Source organism: Neolamprologus brichardi, chromosome 14, assembly GCF_056152115.1.
Source record: "Neolamprologus brichardi isolate AB-2024 chromosome 14, ASM5615211v1, whole genome shotgun sequence".
NCBI lineage: Eukaryota > Metazoa > Chordata > Actinopteri > Cichliformes > Cichlidae > Neolamprologus > Neolamprologus brichardi.
The window spans coordinates 26,755,532-26,775,980 of NC_142117.1; the positions used below are offsets into that span (position 1 = coordinate 26,755,532).

At 40.8% G+C, this 20,449-nt stretch overlaps 1 protein-coding gene across 5 annotated transcripts; it reads left to right on the top strand.

The window, feature by feature from the left end:
- Nucleotides 1-227: 227 nt before the first annotated feature.
- On the top strand, nucleotides 228-20,449 carry picalmb (phosphatidylinositol binding clathrin assembly protein b). Of its 5 annotated transcripts, XM_006801586.3 has the most exons (23): nucleotides 228-997; nucleotides 5,346-5,488; nucleotides 5,619-5,694; nucleotides 5,785-5,887; nucleotides 6,726-6,819; nucleotides 7,024-7,135; nucleotides 7,248-7,354; nucleotides 7,442-7,483; nucleotides 8,552-8,637; nucleotides 8,758-8,881; nucleotides 8,985-9,118; nucleotides 10,533-10,633; nucleotides 10,809-10,961; nucleotides 11,329-11,412; nucleotides 13,139-13,231; nucleotides 13,457-13,567; nucleotides 15,144-15,260; nucleotides 15,367-15,397; nucleotides 15,518-15,617; nucleotides 16,595-16,654; nucleotides 17,020-17,124; nucleotides 17,512-17,617; nucleotides 19,039-20,449. In XM_006801586.3, exons 1-22 carry the CDS (start codon nucleotides 868-870, stop codon nucleotides 17,602-17,604), a joined length of 2,199 nt encoding a protein of 732 aa, XP_006801649.2. In that variant the 5' UTR covers nucleotides 228-867; the 3' UTR covers nucleotides 17,605-17,617; nucleotides 19,039-20,449. The 5 variants fall into 5 exon arrangements, with proteins under 5 accessions (XP_006801649.2, XP_087707165.1, XP_087707166.1 ...); XM_087851039.1 differs by lacking the exon at nucleotides 17,512-17,617; XM_087851040.1 differs by lacking the exon at nucleotides 11,329-11,412 and having other exon boundaries at nucleotides 230-997.

A 20,449-nucleotide genomic window follows, 5' to 3' on the forward strand; every position in this document is an offset into this window, starting at 1 on the left:
ATGTATTTTTCAAACTCAGTATTAGTAATTCCTTTGAAGTGTGTACATACTGAAAACACAAAAGTCCAACTCTCACTGCACACTCCTCTCCTCAATCAAAATACAGGCTTCATCTCGACATCCAGGCCTCACTGACTGACCCTATCTGTTTTATTTCAGCTGGTCAGCGATCAGTTTGTACACACCTGCACGGCAGCGGACCTAGTGGCGTGTCTGAGGAGGCAAATCTGACTCAGGATCTGCAGCAGAGTGTGTCGTGTATAAGTATTTTTCCCCACTTCATAACAGAAAAGAGGAAAGCAGGCCCGCCATTTCCCCTCCTCAGTGGTCTCTTTTTCAGTCCTAGCTTGTAAAGCCGACCGACGGTGGCGGCGGCGACATCGGCGGGAGGAGGCGGAGGAGAAGGAGGAGCGGCGGAGGCAGGCAGGCGGGCAGGCGAGCGGAGAGACGCAGGGATCTGGTGTGCCACATCGGGATGAGAGCGAGGCTGAGATCCGGGTCGAGTGAGTCAGCGAGTGGACCTTGCAATCACGGCATCCTTAAAAACTGACTGATTCTGGACGGAGCCGAGCGGCACAACAATACATAAACTACTGAACATTTTTTTTTATTGTTGTTGTCATTTTTCGCTTGTCTTTATTATTCCGCCCTCCCTCGGTCTGCGCCTGCTATAGCCTTAGTTCTGATTTTCATTTCCACCAAGCTGGGTGAAGCGGGGGGGTCCGGTGAGGTAGCGGTGTAGGAGGAGGTGGAGGGTTTATTAATTTTTTGCTGTTGTTATTGTTTTCGTACGAGCTCATATCTGAAGGCAAACCCAGACGAGCCTCATATTTTGACAGCCTTTTGTTGCACTGACTGGAAGCGAAGATGTCGGGGCAGAGCATTACGGACAGGATAACTGCAGCCCAGCACAGTGTAACGGGATCCGCCGTGTCGAAAACAGTATGCAAGGCCACCACGCACGAAATAATGGGCCCGAAAAAGAAACATCTGGATTGTGAGTATCTTTAAACACCACACGGGTTTTGGGGTAAAACCACCACTGAATTTTTTCCCAGTGGAAACTAAGCTAAGCTATATCGATAGCTGAGCTATTAGGCCTCAAAGCCTTTAGCACAGGCTACATAGGCTAGGATGCTAGCGCTTGCTCATGACAGGGAGATTAGTTATATTGTTTAAACACTGACCACAGGCCTTCTTGAAATAGTTTTGAACGTAATTACGGAATCTTAAGATTGACAGCCTTTATTTATGCATACAGTTGATTTAGCCTTTTCGTTTTACATACAAGTTGCTGTAAACCTAGCTTTTTTTTCTTTTAGCTCCCACTACTTCCTATATTTACTCATAGCTTGAAATTATAGCCGTAATTCGCTTATGTGACTGCTGCTTCATACAGAAAATCCTTACAAAATATATCAGGAAGCTGTGGGCCCTTGCACAACATTTCCAGGAATGCTCTCATCTTTAGTGGAGTGAGTGAGTAATTTGATACCTGCTGATACACTGAGGTGACACTGAAGGAGCAAAAAAGAAAAATCACAGTTTGAGCCTGGAGTACCTTAAAGGACACGGACAGTACATGACACATCTATGACAAGAATACATATGTACCCTGACGCAGGCACAGGGGCTTAAACCCTCCTCTGACTTATGAGTACATCAGAGGGGTCACTGCTTGTGTGTACTTAAAGATGCAGTGGTACTATTTTTCTGCATTTTGATCCACAGAAATTAAAGCAATGAACATGGTTTTATGAAGGCCCTGTGTCTTCATAAGAGTTCAGTGCCATGTATGTGTGTGGAGGGAGGGGGGATTGTATATTTATCTACCATGTTCAAGGCTGCTAACCCAGCACAGTGATTTTTGGACTCAAGAAGCTAAAACTGTGGTGAGTATTTTGGGTTGATGGTAAAGCTGCAGGTTCCACACCTGTTGTTCTGCTCAGGCGACTCCCCTGAGGTGACATGAGTGAAAGTTGGCAGAGTCATACACTGTTGGACTGATCCCAACAGAAGCCATAAATCCAGCGTGACTGAGATGTGTCTCAGCACACACAGGACAACCAATGTGTGTGCGTACATAATGCCACAAGGCCCTCTTATTGTATGTTGACACTTAAGAAAGGTCGGTCGGCTGGGTTGGCAGGCTTACTTATGTTTTCTCAATTTTTAATCTCCATTTTGACACAAATTTTCTGCATTTTGAGTACGTTTAGGAGGATTACATGCTTTCACTAGAGAGTTGAAAGTACTGTGAATGACTGGAGACACACCAGAACGATACATGTGGTGCTTTTTAAAAAGTGCGTTATGAGTAAAAGAAGCCACAGTTAGCTTAATATCTGTAAATTTTAATCACTATAATCCTCAGAATTCTTTCAGATTCACATATTTCACAAAGTTTTAAAACACATGACTAATGACAGTAAAGGTGTTTGTGTGTGTAGTCAAGTGTTTCAGGCTCCAGATGCATGCAGAGGGAACATTATAGGAATCGGATCATTTATGCGGCCTATTGTAGAGACCGAAAACACATTTGAGAAGCTGTAGTCTGTAAATGTTTTATTTTTTAGGTTGTCCTTAAATCTGGATATAGCAGACACCTTTTTTTAATGGAGGTTTTCAAGTGTAAGAAGAAAGTCGAAGTTCTCAAATGTCAAATATTATCTAGTTTAATGCAGATGTAATAGAAGTTTTTCTACAGTCTGCATCATTGTTAATGAAATCGGCACTTCTTTTATCAAAGGAAAAAGTAAACAGGACAACCAAATGTTCAGTTTTGTCAGTTTTCAATACTCTGATGCACTTGGCAGTTTGTGCGTACGTGGAATGGAAGAAGAGCTCAAAGTGCACAGTAGTAAAAATCAAGCTTGTAGTGTAGCTGAACTTTGAATCTACTAAAACTATACAGGTGCTTCATAAATAGAAGTCCAAAGTCTGATAACCACCTCTTATGTGACACTGTCTGACTGGTAATCATAATCAGCTTTAAGTAGACATCATTAACATAGACTCATGGACTCATTAACAGTTTGATCCACAAAATGCCAGAAATTGTTTTAAAAAAAAAAGTGTCTCATAGTTTAAACCTCAACCTTTACTTTAAAGTCACATTTAAGTAAAGATGGGGGAATTCAATAGCAGAGTGTGCAGAGGATCTGCAGAGTAGTTGATAATTAATTTTGTTATTCAGTTAATCAATAAATTCTGTTAGTTATTGCTATTAGTACCTGAGTGACTGCTTAGTTTGAGTAGTGGAGGTGAGGAACGAGTGAAGCTGAGTCAATCGGCCAAAATGTAACTTTATTTTATGAAACATGTCAGATCAGTATTAAAAAGTTCACAATGATCAGTCAAAATGTGGTGGAAGAATTTACACACATTTACATTTTTGTCATTGTTGTTTTTTTAAGTTATCACAATAAGTACCTAATTCATCATTTATATCCTGTCTTATAGCTCCTGTGGAAAGCCTCCTTTCTCTTAGTTGCTCTGTCCTCACTCTGATGCATTTTAGCACTAAAGGCATGTTTAAGATGACACACTAAGACTGATTTCTGGGTCACAGGCACAAATCAGTGTTATAAAAATACTCTTTTATATCATTGTGCTCGCATAGTCTCTCTCTCTCAATGTTTTTTTCCAAGATAAAATAAATTAGCAGCAAATGATTATTCTCTATTATAAATATTCTTATAAATAAAGCCCTGTTTTTAACACGTTCTCGCTGATCCTGCATTGATTGTCGTTACATGGATTTAAACTGCATAATGAGGACTAAATGCGGATTTATTTTTAATGCACAGTTCAGTGGCATCACTCATTGTCATGACAGTTACATGAATACATTTGTGTCTTGTGAATTGATTCACTTAGAAATCGTTCATGTCAGCCACTGTGGACATTTAGCAGGCTGATTATAACATGACAGTGCTGTCAGTGCATCCTCCTCCCCCATCTTCTTCCTCCTCCTCCTGCCTCGTCTCCTCTCTGTCGTCGTTTTCTTCTCTGGGCAGTTCAGCCACCCATGCTAACTTCTCTGCTGCTGCTTCTGTGGAAGGTTATCCTGTCCTACTTAGAGTCCCCCGCCTTTTGAAAAGTCAAATATAGGACAGAAATGGAGGCCCAATTACCCCTTCAGTCTGATCGCTTCTGTGAATGGCAGGGTCATTAGCACTGATGTACTGGGCTGCTTCGAGTAGTATCATTCAACCTGCATATGGGTGTGGGGAGAGCATATGATCAGAGGAAGTGGGACAGAACATGTATGGTTAACATCTTATGCCCTGCACTTTATACTGGTCTGATAGCAGGGTGGTTTGCTGCCAGTAATAAGCTAGATTAGTTTCAGGTTTCTGCTGCAGTGATCGCTGATTGTACTCAAACAACAGTATGATGATTTACTCATTATCATGCAGATTTTATGTGGAAAACCGCCTTTTTAAAATATCCTTATTTGGCCAATTTACCTCACTGCTCCAGAGGATTTTAGATAGAATAATAGCAGGACTTCAGGACTACAAGAACCTTTTGTTACTACCTGATCTGTAAGTTACTGGTGTGATTGTTTAATTAACTGCATAGACTTTACGTGAAGCAGAAAAAAGTCTAAGATTGACAGATGTTAGAGGAAACAGCACCAGAGCTGCCATAAATAATACAGAGATCAACAACACAGTATAATTTTTTAGGTGCACATATTGGACTTGGAGATTTGTGATCAAATATTCACCTATTTTATGTCCAACAATATGAAATTAAACTGTAAAATGACTAAACAAGATGGGAAAAACTCCGATTTTAGAGCTGTTGGTCACATTTGTTTGGCAAATGATAATTCTGTTATCCACAAATGTTGGACAATTTCTTAACAGTTGATCAATTACAGTGTCTTAGCTGATTGTATTTTATAGTATTTTCAGTGGTGTTTTCTGTTAAGCTGATGGTGTTGTGTTAGATTAGAAAACATCAGTAACATAGTTGGTCTTTACAGCATTGTTAATCTCTTTTTGAACAGTCTTCCTTCACCATTTTCAGTTTTGTCACGACTGATCGCCAGCACAAAACGTAGTAATGTGAATTAGCCTGTGTCGCAATTTTTGGGATTATTTGCCAACGTTGGGGTTAACAGGTGAACAAGTTGAACTACTGTGAGCACAGTGACCTGCTTTGGAAAACATGGAAATTAGATGAACACTGGAGACCAGTTTTTAGTTTGCGCATCTGTTGTTAGTTTCTACTTTGTCACAGTAGACAGCAGCAGGTGTCTGCAGTAGACAACACTGGACAGCCTCCAGTTATTAAAAACTCTAATTTAACTGTATGAAATCTTTCGTTTTAAGATTTGATTCACTGCACCAACGAGATGAACGTGAACATTCCCCAACTGGCTGACTCGCTGTTTGAGAGGACCACCAACACCAGCTGGGTGGTTGTGTTTAAATCCCTCATCACTACACACCACCTCATGGTCTACGGTAACGAGGTGAGACACTTGATCCCATTCCAATTACGATCCAAGCCAATGAACTGGTTCCACTTTAATGGCAGAATATTTGAGTGTCTGTTTCACCAATTAGTGATGTTGTCTTTAACTGTTGTCACGCCTCCTGCAGCGTTTTGTCCAGTATTTGGCTTCAAGGAATACACTTTTCAACCTCAGTAACTTCTTGGACAAAAGTGGATTACAAGGTAACGTTTTTTGTTCTTATCGTGGAACTTTCAACAAAATACGTAAATTGTGGTAAATGCTTATTTGGCACCTCCTGTCTTGCGTTCCAGGCTATGACATGTCTACATTCATCAGGAGGTATAGTCGATACCTGAATGAGAAAGCAGTTTCATACAGACAGGTTGCCTTTGACTTCACAAAAGTTAAACGCGGGTGAGCACTGAAACCGATTTCCTATTCTGTGACGATGTAATCTACAATAAAAGCTGTAAACTTGCTTTCCCTTTAAATATATGTTTAAAGAAAGAATGTTTACATCTGCAGCAAATAATAATGCTCATTTTGACTAAAGCTGGGTTGTTTTAATTCATCAAATAGTGAAATATAGTGATCAGTTACTCACGGCTCAGAGAGGTCTTTAAATACGTTGTCTAAACTGTCTAAATTGGCTCTTTTTTGCATTTTTGACTGTTAAGCCATCTCAGCAGAACTTGCATCAAATTAATAGTAATAACCCATTTTTTAAAATTACATAGAGTCAAATAGCAAATGATAAATTCATCAGTTGATCCACAAACGATTAATTGTTGAGCATTTTTATACTCCCACAGCAGAGTTAACAGAATTGTTGTAATTCGTCTGTAATTTGTTTTCCAAATAAAGTTTAGTATATACTTTTTGTTGTTGTAATGGAGGAACTTGACACTCAGTTTGCTGGACAATAGAGCTTTGTGCTAAGTGGTACTGCTTGTTCTGGCTTCTCCAGTATAAAGATTTTAATTTTTAATTTTTTAAAACAATTTTTTGAAGCTGTATATGTTTAACTGAAAATCTCTTGGCTTCAGATTGATCTCCCCTTCAGCTGTGACAAATTACAGCAACATTTTTCCTGTTTTGTTTTGTTTTTTGACATTTTAGAGCCTGCTGACAGATTTATCAGTAACTATTTGCAGCACTATCATCAGTCAGTCTGTTTTAATATCTGCACTGTTTGCTTCCCCATCTCTCCTCGTTGCCCTCGCCTGCTCCGACTCTGCGTGTGTCCACACAGAGTGGACGGCGTAATGAGGACCATGAATACAGAGAAGCTGCTGAAGACTATCCCCATTATTCAGAACCAGATGGACGCCCTTCTCGATTTCAATGTGAGTTTAAGGTGAAGCCCACCCACCCCACCCCCGTGGTTCTGCAGCTCATGTAGTAAGAAGCTGCTCATCTGGAGTGTGCAGAGTGCACCGAGACTGCTGTATTTCCCTAATTCAGAAGCAGACTTTTTGTTTTTTGTGTGTCAACAAATCGCTGTGCAGAAGCTTTAAAGATAAATGTCTCGGCTGATTGCTTTCCCTCAGGTCAATGCCAACGAGCTGACTAATGGAGTCATCAATGCAGCCTTCATGCTGCTCTTCAAAGACTCCATCCGGCTCTTTGCTGCTTATAATGAAGGCATTATCAACCTGCTCGGTAAGACCTTTGCGGACTCACCTTCTCTTTGTAAATCCTGTGCTGTTGTTGGCCATTACAAGTAAATACAATCTTTTTTTCTTTTTTCTTTTTTTAATATATAACCAAACAGAGAAATACTTTGACATGAAGAAGACTCAGTGCAAAGAAGGTCTGGACATCTACAAGAAGTTCCTCACTCGAATGACCCGGATATCAGAATTCCTGAAAGTAGCAGAGGTAAATTAGACTACATTTATCTCCACAAATGCTCCTGCTGTCTTGAGTGCAGGGAAGCAAACGCAACTCGTTCTTTCTTTCTAACAGCAGGTGGGAATCGATCGAGGAGACATTCCAGACCTTTCACAGGTAAGCGTCAGAAAACCTGAGGTTTCCACTCTTATTAGGAAGACTTTTCTTTCTGTTACTGCCAGCTCTAACTGCTTTTTTTTTTTTTTTTTTTGATTCAGCATTGTCCTTGTTAGACTAGAATATAGTATACTCGGCTCACATTTTATTTACAATTAGTCACTTTGCATGATTTCCTTGTTGGGCGCATGTCTGCCAGAGGAGGCGGTCCTCTTTTCCAGTTCCCTATCCTCTTTCTTCCTCTTCTGAATCTCCTTCTTTTCTTCTTGCCCCCAGTACCTTCTTCTAATTCTTCTGACAGTAAATAAAGGTGTGGAGTCCTCACACTATAGTTGAAGCCTGCATAGTGGCAGATGTTTCATAATTTACAGTAAACTGTGCACACTGTTGTGCTCGTCTCTGGGGGGCCAGTTTTACATAAATAATTTACCCCCGAAAAACTGCAGCTAAGAAGCCTTTCCTCTCACTGTCACCACCTTTATATTCTGTATTTTCCCCTTATCTTTCCACTTTAGTTCACAGTTTGTGTAAGTACTATCATTCCACTCTTCTTCTTCTATGTCCGTGACTTGCCTCAGTGTTGTCTTTTTGCATGCCTCTGCTCTGACTCTGTCTCCTACATCGTGGTGAAAAACAGTTGAAGGAAAAAACACTCGCCGTGGTAAAATTCTGTTCACTTTTGGTCGTGTTATTGAGGTGTAAGCAAGCATAGCTCATCTCCTGTAAAATGGCTGCCCCGTTGTGCTTAGACACCGCCACTTCAACAACGACCGGGTTGCTGAAAGTGTTGTGGTGCTGTACGTCATCCCACACAGATGTTACTCTCATCCAAAGTAGCTCTTTGGCTGGAATGTAGTTATCGATCAGTGGTGGGTAACTAATAGCCCAAAGCTACCAAAAACGTGCAGATCAAAGACATAAATTGGCTGTCTACACCTGAGTTTTCATGGTGTGGTGTTTTGTACTCCATCTTGGTTGCTCACCACTGTCTTTTATGGTCTTCATGTCTATGTAGACTACATTTTCTGTCTCAGGAAGTCACTGACTCTATGTTCTCTGTCACGACAGGCTCCTAGTAGCCTTCTCGAAGCTCTAGAGCAACACTTGGCCTCTTTAGAGGGCAAAAAGGTCAAAGATTCCACTGCAGCCAGCAGGTATATAAATCCTCTTATATTTGCCTTGGATCACAGCAACTACCTCAACATTTATATTAGATCAGTCATACTGACTTATCTGTGGTGCACTGCATCTGGTGTGAATTTGTTTCCCTGCAGGGCCAGCACTCTGTCCAATGCTGTGTCATCACTGGCCAGCACAGGGATGTCTTTCACTAAAGTCGATGAGCGAGAGAAGCAGGCGGCTCTCGAGGAGGAACAGGCTCGACTCAAAGCTCTCAAGGTTAATGCATTTTTGAAACGAAAAATGAAACATTATTTCACGTGGCATGCATTAAATCTCCCCAGCGTTGGCTTTTTTTTGACTGGACTTCATTACTCATCAGGAACAAAGGCTTAAAGAGCTCTCCAAGAGGCCTTCATTTGCCACGACTGATACATCACCAATCTCCACCACTGGGGGCACTATCAGCACAGCACCAGCCATTGATCTCTTCTCTACACCCAGCTGCTCCAATGGGTACTGCTTAAATCTATATTTTGTACTTGAAAAGAAAGTGCTTCAGTAACTAATTTATAACATATAAAATTGTGAGTAATTAGGACATGTAGGGAACCTTTGCCAGCATTGTCGTTGCAGAAGGTGTCAAACAGCCATGATGAGATGCTCATGCTAGTAATGACATGAGATGATCTACATGTGAGATAGCTGAAGCAGTTTATTAATCAGCTGAAAAGTATTTTGTTGGTTTTCTTGATTTTGGGTTTGAGACTTTTTGGGTTTGAGACTGGTTATCCTTTCCCTGGTGCCCAGGGAAAGGATAACGGGTACGTTTCACCCTTCATAATGCTTCCTCTTCTACAGCTGCAGTCTGTAACCCAGAGGTGTAGTCAGTTTATTATCACATTGGCGCTGGAAGCAGCCATTAGAAAATGAGTACACTGTTGTCATAAAGGGACAGACATGGTCAACAATAATATTCAGGTAGGCGGTGGAATTTAAGTGATACTCCGTTAGTGCAAATAGGCACAAAGTGTGCCAAGAAAATGTCCTCACACCATTACATCTCCACCACCTGACTTAACCAAGGCAGGATGAATGCATGCTTTCATGTTTACACTTAATTCTGACCTCACCATCTGAATGTCACGACAGAAATCAAGATGTTCCTGAACAACAAATGTTTTTCAGTCTTCTGAAACATACAAATTTTAGCCTCAGTTTCCTGTTCTTACCTTAAGCGTTAATTGCACTTGGTGTGGTCTTCTACTACCTGTAGCCCATCTGTGCACAGAGATGCTCTTCTGCATACTGTAGTTGTAGTGAGTGGTTATTCAGGTTACTGCTGCCTTCTTCCTCTGACCTCTAACATCAACGAGGCATTTTTGCCCCAGGAACTGCCGCTCATTGAAATATTGTAATGCTCGATTTGAACTTCAGCAGGTTGTTTTGACCTTGTGTACGTGCCTCAATGAATTGAATTGCTGCCATGAAATTGACTGATTATATACTTGCGTTAATGAGCAACTGAGCAGGTGTACCCAATAAAGTAGCAAGTGAGTGTATTTACACTGAAAAGCTTAAGGGAGAGACTTCTGGTTGGAAAACACATGCTTCTATATTAAAATAACATACTAATGGTGGTCGGTGGTATAAGATGATGTATTTCTGGATCAGGGAGCCACATGACAAAGTAAAAGTTTTATTAAAGTGATTTTGCTCAATGTGTACATTTAAATATGACAAGAGCTATGAAAGCATAATATTTGATTTAGAAACAAAAAAGGGTAACCCTTCCCCACTAGAGCAGCCTTTTCGGCCATTAACTCCAAATGGTTATCTGTCAGAAGAGACCAGGATGAACGCTATAATCAAGCAGTTTCCGGGGCTGTATTATGGATTTGTTTACCAGGCTTTTTTCTTCTGTCCACAGTGCAGTGAAGATGGAGAGCGACCTTTTTGACCTGCAGCCTACTTTCCAGCCCTCCATGCAATCAGGCACCACAGGGCTTCCAGCAGCGACAGCATGGGCAGGTAAACTGTCGCCTCTCCCATCACGTTCCAACCAACATCTGCTTCTGGACTTTATTTGTTCTGCATGCTTTCCTCTTGTTGTTGTCTGACTCTGAATCCCACATCTTCCTCTGCTCTTCACTTTCTTCTGTCTTTTGCTTTTCTGTCTCTCTCTCTCTTTCCTCTGTCCGCATAGATCCTTTCACGTCTACTGAAGCTGGAGATGATTCCATGCCAAACCTTAACCCTTTCCTCTCAAAACTTGTTGTCGATGCCACTCACTTACCTGTCGTGTCTTCAGACGGTGTTAGCTTTTCCTCTAGGACATCTGGTCATGAAGTGTTTGGTGGTAACAAATCATTTTGTTTCTCAGAAGTCTTGTCGTGCTTGTTCATTTCTGTGTAGCTTCTTATAAGCATGATTAACCTGCATGTTTTCCCTCTGCTGGTTTAGTTTGAATGTTGATTACCTGTCTGCTTATACACATCTCAGTTCTCTCTTCCTGTCTTCCTGTTCTAAGCTCAAGCTCAAATTAGGTTAGCTTCTTAGCCTCTTTGTGCCTCTCATATACCAAACAGGATCCTCCTTGTCCTGCTATGGAGGTAGTTTGGGCTTTTTTAATGAACAGTTTGGTGTTGCATTGTAGTGCAGAGATGCCATAGAGCTTTAAGTGGAAATATGTTCTTCTTTTACCAACACTATTTTTGATTCTCCAGATCGTTACAATCCCTTTATTGACACAAACTCATCCGTTTCAACCAATTACAAACGCACAGTGCGGATAGAGCACTCCATCTCAGGTACTATGATGGCTCCCCATCACAGCCTATGTTTCTTGGCAAACATAGGGTCCTATGCAAATCCCCCTCCCTCCCCCAAAGAGCCATTATTTTGTCATTCATGGTAGAAATATAGGCAGAAACTTGTGTTAAAGGAAAGGTCTGACATTTTGGGAAAATATTTTAACAAATGGTAATATTTGTTAAATTAGGGTTAGGTTAGGTTAGGGTGCTGGGTTGGATCAGTGACTGTGACAGCGTTGCTCTGGAGCTGTTCCTTAGTGATTTGGGGCCATTTTGACCTGGTAGCATCACACTGTTGCTGCAAATTTATTGAAGCACATCCATGATGCAGCTCTCTTGTTCCACCACATCTTAAGTATATTGTGTTGGGTTGGTCTGGTGACTATGGAGGTCATTTGAATACACTTAACTCATTAACTAACTTAACTATTCAAGAAACAAGTTTGAGATTATTTGAGCTATAACCCATTATGCTAGTGGAAGCGGCAGTCAGAAGTCAGGTACACTGTGATTGTAAAGGGGTGGATGTAGTCAGCAGCAGGTGATGAAATGATGCTCAGCTGGTGTTAAGGGGCCCGAAGTGTGCCCAGAAAAATCCCCTACACAATTGCATCACTATTACCAGCCTGAACTGTTGATACAAGGCAGAATGGATCCATCCTTTCATGTTTATGCTCAATTCTGACCATACCAACTGAATGTTGCAGCAAAAATCGAGACTCAAAATCCAGGCAACATTTTTCCAGTCTTGTTCAGTTTTTGTGAAGCTGTGCAAACTGTAGATTTGTGTTCTTAGCTGACAGGAGTGGCACCTGATGTGCTCTGTAAACCCTAGAGATAGTGTGGGAAAATTGCAACAGATCAGCAGTTTGTGAAATGCTCAGACTAGCCTGTGTGGCACTAACAACCATGTCACGTTCAAAGTCACTTGAGTTTATGTCAAAATGTAGACAGTTTGAACTCTTTTAGTCAGTGTGTCACTCAGAAATAATACTACTGTAAATCCCCTCAGACTGCAACGTGAGCCAACCAAAACTCTGGCACTCCTTTACAGTATCACAGTTTTGTTGATATTCTTTGCCTGGTTAAAGGACTAGGATTTAGTCAAAAGCCTTGTATAATGTTATTTTGAGCTTTGAGACTTTTTCCTTAAATATTTAAAAGCCATTTCTTTTATGTGGGTTTTCAAAACATGCAGAAACTATTGGTCTTTTCAATCAGTGTAAAAAAATAATAATTCACTGGTTCATGCTTCTCATCAGCAGCATTAAGCAAGCAATTTAGCAAAGTCTGACCAAGCTATCTTCCATGTGACCTTTTGTGAATGCTCACAGCTGCATCACTTGCTTGACAGGAACATCTACCAATCAAAATATAATGTTCCTCCAGCTGATCCGATCTACCACCAGCCATTTTCTTTAGGTGTCCACCTATTTTCAGTTTTCATGTTAAGCTAAGTGTAACATATGCTAGTCTGATCAATTAGTATTAATCTCCAAAATGTCAAACTATTCCTTTAATGCTTGCCTTTGGGTTGCTGCAGTACATATCCACCTCAAATTTTGCTTAAGAGTTTAATAACTTTTGTACATGTTAGCTCTCGTCTTTCTTTATGTAATATTGCTGTCAGTTCCTCCATGTCTCTCTGGCCTGGCCTTGAAATACTTTCTTTCTTCCTATCTTTCTTTTCTTTGTGTTCTTCTTGCTTCCTGTGGCGTGTCAGACTCCTTCTGTGGTCCAGTGTCCATTGCCCAGCACCTCCCACATCAGGCTCCCTTCCCCACTGAGCCCTCTTCTGTAGCAGGTCTATTCAGAGGTAGAGTACTGAAGGCATCTCTCTGCCTCATTCATCAGTAGATCAATGCTTTTTCCATCCTGTAGAGGAAGCTGTGTTATTCTGCTCTCTGTTCAAATGTCTAGAATTTCTGTAGTTAGAAGTGCTGGTGCAGAAACCTTGGGTCCAGGCCGTGGTCAGTTTTTAGAGTATTTCTCATCTTGTAAGTGTGTAACTACAGCGCTCTTCTCTTTCATCTCTCTGAAGGATACTCAACACCACAGGCCCCTCCACAGCCATCAGCGGGGGGACTGCAAGTGGACTTTGAGTCAGTTTTTGGAGCCAAAGCCACAGGCAGCAGTAGCCTCAATTCTGATGGTAAGGATTTCATATTCAGGTGAACTGGCAATACCAGTGCAATAGCTTTTTGTCTCTTAGTAAGGCAGACAGTGCTTAATTATAGTTTGTTAGTTTTTGTTATAGTGCAGATGATGGATCAAAAGCCATCCTTCACTTAGCTGAAGAAAGTTGTTTTTTTTTTCCTCAGGAAAAGGGGGAGGAAATATCTGAAAGTGGACCACATTAATGTTTTGTTTTTTCTACCATTTATTTTAGCTGTAGTTGCTTGAAGAAAAACAGAAAAACAGAAATCTTGCTATTTAGAACTGCACTAAGTCATGTTATTTGCTTTAGATAGCTGTGTCTGGTCCTGACGTCAGATGCAGCTGAAACACCTGCAGCTCTCAGCCCCATCTTGCAAGTCGCCAATGCAGGAACATACTGTTGTTTTTCTTCTCGGTTATTTTTACCCCACACTGTCTGTGTGTCTGCAAGCAGCCAAAAAACTGCATATAGTGAAGAAACTGACAGATTATAGACCCTTGGTGGGTATAATTGATTTTAAGAAGTGTTTTAAACACTGATAACTTACTGAACGTGCAGAATTTCAATGATGAAATAACAAATTCAATCTCTTCAAATCATCTGTTTGAACAGAGAATGAAAACAGTTTCCAGAAAACCCTGAAAGGATTACAGAGAGTGATTATCAATGCCCTCTAAACAAAAACATCACCTTTGTTTTATAAGAAGGAATAAATCACATAACATACAGACCATTATATCCTTTTCATTTATATAATCAGTCTAAAACAGGCACACACCTCTAGCACTTATTGGTGTTTTTTTTTCTTTTTGAATCGCTCAAGAAGAAAAAACCCACTATTTCACACATTGTTAGTGGTTACTTTAATTTCTTTAAAGCAGATGCTGCTAACATAATGTTTTGCTTGGGGGAGAAAACTGCAGAACTCGTAATCGGCATTGTAAGCTGTTTTGTTTCGCCCTTTTCTGCCCTCATAGCGCTGTTTTTGGCCCAAACAAGCAACTGTTTTCTTTTCTTTCTTTTTTAAAATCTCTAAATGTCACTCGAAGCTATCTGGCAACACCAAACTGCAGAGAAACATCATATTAATTAGCTACTACCTGGTGCCATACCGCTGGCAGCTGACGCCAAGGTGTGCATGGAAAAGAGGATAAAGGGACCCTGATCACGGCTGCTGAATACTTGTTAGTTCTGGTATAACACAAGTGTTGCAGGAACTTTAATGATTTCAGATGTTGGCAGCTGTGGCCATATCTTTTTTTCAGGAATAGGTAGAAGCCAAAAACTGAGCTAAAGGGCTGAAAACAAAAATCCAAATGAATTAAAGTGTCTTTTTTTTTTTTTATAACACTGGAGGTACGTTAGTCGCCTTTGTAGTAATTTTATGTTTATTAGATTAACGAAAAAGGTAATACTGTGTCAGCTGGCACAGAAGAATTAAAATTCATGAAAAATAGAATTTATAATAAGAAAATAAGCCCCAGTTCTAAGTGTTTGTTACTGACAGTCTGTCATTATTGTGACGAGTATCTTTTCTTTTCTGAGCCAGTCCTCTGTTCTGTCTTGTCAGATATTACTGGGGGTATCCTGAAACCGACTCTTGCCGGCTCTAACCAGCCGTCCAATCAGCAGCCAGAGAAGTTGGTGTCAGATGACCTTGACTCCTCCCTGGCCAACCTTGTGGGCAGTGAGTGTGATGCTTTGCTTTTAGCTGCTCTAATTAAAGCACGTGTTCATTAAAGGGGGGGAAACATTTGCAGGCTAACAGCTGCTCGTTGTATTTCCTTTTTCAGACCTCGGCATTGGAAATGGCACGATGAAGAAGTAAGTGATGCTTCGTCGCTCTGTGTGTGTGTGTATGTGTATGCGCACGTGCGCTTCAGTGGCTCTGTGCTCTCGGGCCACTTAAGGGCTGGTGCTAACATTGGCTGTGTTAATCCGCAGTGACATCCACTGGAGCCAGCCAGGGGAGAAGAGGATGACCGGCGGCACCAACTGGCAGCCCAAGGCTGCGCCAACTACGACCTGGAACCCTGTCTCCATGGTGACACAAACAAACTTTTCACTGCAGAGTTTTTGCTCTTATTCTGCTGTCAAATAGAGAGCTGACATGAAACCAGAACATCTGGGTTCTCTTACATAAACTCAAAATCTGTTACTAATTACACCCATAGCTATAAACAGAACCTTGGAACAGGTACTGGTGCTTTAAACAAACCGTCTATAACTGTCTATGGTCAGATACACACATATATATTTGGACAAAGGCACAGTTTTGGTAATTTGGTTCTGCACAACAGCTTAATGGGTTTGAAGTTAAGTGATGAGGCTGTGATTGAAGTGCAAGTCCTCAGCTTTTAATCACGGTTTTAACGAATTACGTCCATTTTTAATAGGTTCAGAGTAATTGGACAAATTAACATAAAGATATGGGCATTATTTGAAATACTTTGATTCTAAATCAAGCAAAATGCTGAGTTTCCTCCCTTGAGATGCATCGTCAGGTCTTTACCACAGCCACATTAATACAATACTTGTGTTAAGCTCCTTGAATTAAAGCTGAAAGTCTGCACTTCAATCAAATATTGATTGCTTTATTTCAAACCCATTGTTGAGGTGAGTCAAAATTACAGCAGTGTAAAGCTATGTTGTTCAGGATTCTTTTAATGGACGTTTCGCACGATCAGTAGAGCTTAACAAGCCCTGAAGGGCTTTAGATGGCAGACATTAGTGCTGGAAAACAAAGAGTTGCTGCACGTTATTGTCGTGGGAGTAGAGGTTTTTATCTGCTCATAAAGTAACCATCGTTTAATTTTGTCAAAGCCTCAAAGGCTTCCATTTGTTGCGCTCCATATTTTGCAATATGAAAAGTAAAGAATCAGCGTGCACTGACAAGGAGGAGGTAATTAAAAAGGAGCTAGACCAGCTGTTGAGTCGCGACCTTTGTACCCCTGTCACCGTGGCTGTCACATTTAATGTTGTTGCCTCGTCTTGTCTTACCTGACCTGTTTGTCTCCTCAGCCTCCGTCGATCATGGCCTTCCCTGCCACCACACCCACAGGCATGATGGGATATGGCATGGTAAGTACATGTGAAGCTTCTGTAAAACTCCTCATTTGGTTTGAAGTGTGAAAGAAAAATAAGCTGGATATCCATTCAGGAAGTTGTCAAATCAGCTTGTTAGATAAATATTTCCTGTGCTCTTTATCACTTGGAGAATTAATTAAATGCACTTAAAGTGGGTCAAGTGACTCATTGTTTGCTGATGTAAATATTCTCAAGGCTGATAAGTAAAGTGAGAGGTGAATTCTCAGTATTTAATTTAGTCTATAAATATTAATATTCAGTTTTCATCAGCTGATAGATCTGAGAGATTCAAGATGATGTGATTGTGTTGTTTGTGCTCACTACTGACCCCTCTGAAATTGATGTTTAACTTGCTGCAGCCTCCACAAATGGGCTCTATGGGGATGATGAATCCGCCCACCATGATGTACTCCCAGCCGGTCATGAGGCCCCCCAACCCCTTTAGCTCTGTGTCTAGTGCTCAGGTGGGTGCACGTTAGTTTGCTCCGGGTTGATGCACAGTAAAGTTTGCACAGTTATCAGGTTGAGTAAACTGGTGTATCCATTGTGCTGTGATGTGCACCATGATTAGTCACTGTGTAAGTTTTGTTGTCAGTGTGATATTACTGAGGATGATGACAGTTTTAACAAATGAACCCTTCACTCTGTAGAGCTGAATGGGACAAAAACTGTGAATCATCTCCCTTGTTTTGACTCCCTGTTCCAAAAAAAAAGCCTTTTTTTTTTTTTAAATTAACCCTTCTCTCATACATCACAGCTTCTCCAGACTAATCTCATCCCTCCTTCAGTCTCTGTACTGGCTCTGACTTCTCCTCTGGTCCTCCTACCTCCTGTATTTCTCCCTGAAATAGCCCTCTGCAGCCTCTAGTCCTTCCAGCCAGAGTCCTCTCCGAGCCCCTGGACAGGACCCGTTTGCACACCTCTCTCTCAAGGATTTCTTGTAGAGCATCTCTTTAGGTACATCATGCTCTTTGCTTGTGGATGCACCTGCATGCTTTGCATGTCCAGTTATCCATTTGTTTAATTTGTATTCAGTATAAATCTATCTGATTAGATGTATTGCTTTTTACTAATGTTAACGTGGTGTTGCTCAGATTGCTTGCCTTATTGACAGATTTAGCCATACTCATTCTAACCCCTAGTTCATCCACTATCACCACATGTTGCTCAAACCTGTTTTCTCTGAACTGTGTAGACATTGGTGAACTAACAGCATGTTTGCTAAGCTCTGACCTAACATATCTATACTAATGATGCTATCAGAAACCTACGTAAGCAGTAGTTGCTAATGAAGCTAATGTTATATCCATGTATTAGAGAAATTAAATTAATCATCATGATCCAAATATGGTGTTATTTTTATTTTATGTGAGAAACAAACATTGTGTTTGAAATGATGGCGTTAGCAGATAGCGTAATAGAAATTAACAACTATGTGGGATTTAGCCACTAATCTGAATTTCAGTTGTCAGACTAATTTCCATCATTTTATTATTTTAGTGTAACCACACTAATTAATAGTGGACCTAATTCTGTTAACTACTGTAGCTTAAATTAGGAGAAGTTCAACACTGCTAACAATTTCTATACCTTTTTTGTTTGTTTTTGTACTCTGGAAGTCTAAAAACAACAAGTCCTGCCCTTAAGAAATGCTTCAGCATAAATTTGAATGCTCTTTGTATTCATGGTGCTGTCGTTGGCGAATGTGCTCATGAACAGGCTGGTTCATGGTTAACAGTGTTAAGACTCCTAGATATGAAGATTTTGGGTTAATTTAAGGTCACATAGGCCTTGAGACTAATCAGTAACAACCTGGATAAAGAAATATTCATCCTCCAACCATTTGGCAATTGGTTGCTGATAGCTGCAAGATGAAACTGGTTGCAAATCTCCTTTTGATTGCTTTGGTTCCTTGCAGTTTGGATGAAAGATGTTACTCTTGGATTCAACAGTAAGGCAAAAGTTGTGAACGGTCTGTTTCCAGTTTGTCACATTTCCCAGTTTGACTTCCACTGGGTGAGCAGTTGACAGCTCAGGATCTACCATCCAAACTACAGATGACCATGGCAATCTGTCAGTGATCGAAGCAAGGAGGGGTTTTTTGGAGCAGCACCCTCTTTTCAACAGATTTCACCTTGCAAACTTCAGCAACCACTTGCCAGCCAGTCAGGGAATACATGGGTTTTCCCAAGCAACCAGTCATCAACTGGTCTTAAGGGCCTATGCGACTGGACCTAAGAGAGAATGCTCCTCTCTTACTTGTTATCACTGCCAGGATATATCAGTGTAAGGTTTTGACCGTTAACAGTTGCTGGACTGGATTATGTCTGCAGGCATTTTAGTGAGTTTCTAACATTGTGCATGACCTTTTCTTGCAGATGCAGTTCATGTAATTTGAAGGAAGTGACTCTTGGAAGATGAAAGCACCCAAGCAGCAAAACTTTGTCCTCGTTGCAGTCTTCAGAGAAACATTCACACAACGGTGCAGCGACTGTCAGAAACCATGCTAACAATGTCCAGATGACGTTTGGCGATAGCTCACACCCATTATTCTATAACTTGTCCGAGACGTCGAGTGATGCTGCTGTCTAACCCACCCACCCCTTAAGAGGACTCCTTATCCGTTTTACAGTGTACTCTGTAAAGATAGTTTTGGGTGCTGAGAAACTTAAATGTTGATGTATTTGGACATGCTGTGGTTGGATGTAAAGGGTTGATGTTCAGAGGGGAGGGAGTGGAAGGGAAAGTAGAGCAGTCCTTCCCTTTCTTGATCCAGTCATCAGTCATCTATTCCCTACGGTTATTTAACTGTCACTAAGTAGTGATGCTAATGACGTTTACACCTGTTTAGTTTTTGTCTTTTTTACCGTGTTTACAGTAGACATTCCTTGTGTGTTGTTTGTATTTATTTATGATTATTGGTTTAAGATTGGGGGAAAAAAATAATAATGTAAAAACTACAGAACACGTGGGAGTGCTTCAGCATTAAACAAGGATCTCAGACTATCATTAAGAGATAGAGTTAAAAAAAAAATAGCTATTATATAAATGACACCTATTAAGCGGAATGATAGAGCACTAAATATTCTTTTTGTGTTAAGAAAATTTTCTACTAGGTGAAGGACTTCACAGTCCCCATTGTAATTAAAGTGCAGGGGTTAGAGTACAAGTCAGTTAACAGTATATAGTTGATTCTGTGCCTAGGGTTTTACTTTGCAATGGATCAGTTTTTCTGACTAGTTGGAAAAAAACAAACAAAAAAACAAAAAAATAACACACTTCATCCACGAATCTGAGGCGTCGCACTGGGTGGTGGGCTCCATTTGCTTTAAGCTTGGCATGCCATTGACTCACTGACTGTAATCAAGGCTGCCTTTACTCTGAATGTGAACGAGTTGTCTTCATGTTGCACACATCTTTCCACACTGCAGTTTCTCAGTGAGAGGGGGCGGGGGTGGGAGGGCGGATGGCGCGTCCAGTGGAGGGGAAAAGAGTCGCAGATTAGTTGTAAATTAATTGTATAAAAGATCCCGAGGGCAGGGTGGCAGAGGAGACGCACTGTTGATCGGTGCTCTGTGTATATAAAACCTGACTGTTCTTTGAACGCAAACGTTGAAAGATGTATGAAATATGAAAGCAATTCAATCAAATTTGACTCTACCTAAGTTTGATTCAGGATATTCTCTGCGTTTGTCTCCGCAGATGTTTTCTTTATGTAATTAGAACGTGTAGCAGACAATGACTGAAGTCTTTTCTTTTCTTTTTCAAATAAAGAGCAGCTTCCACAAA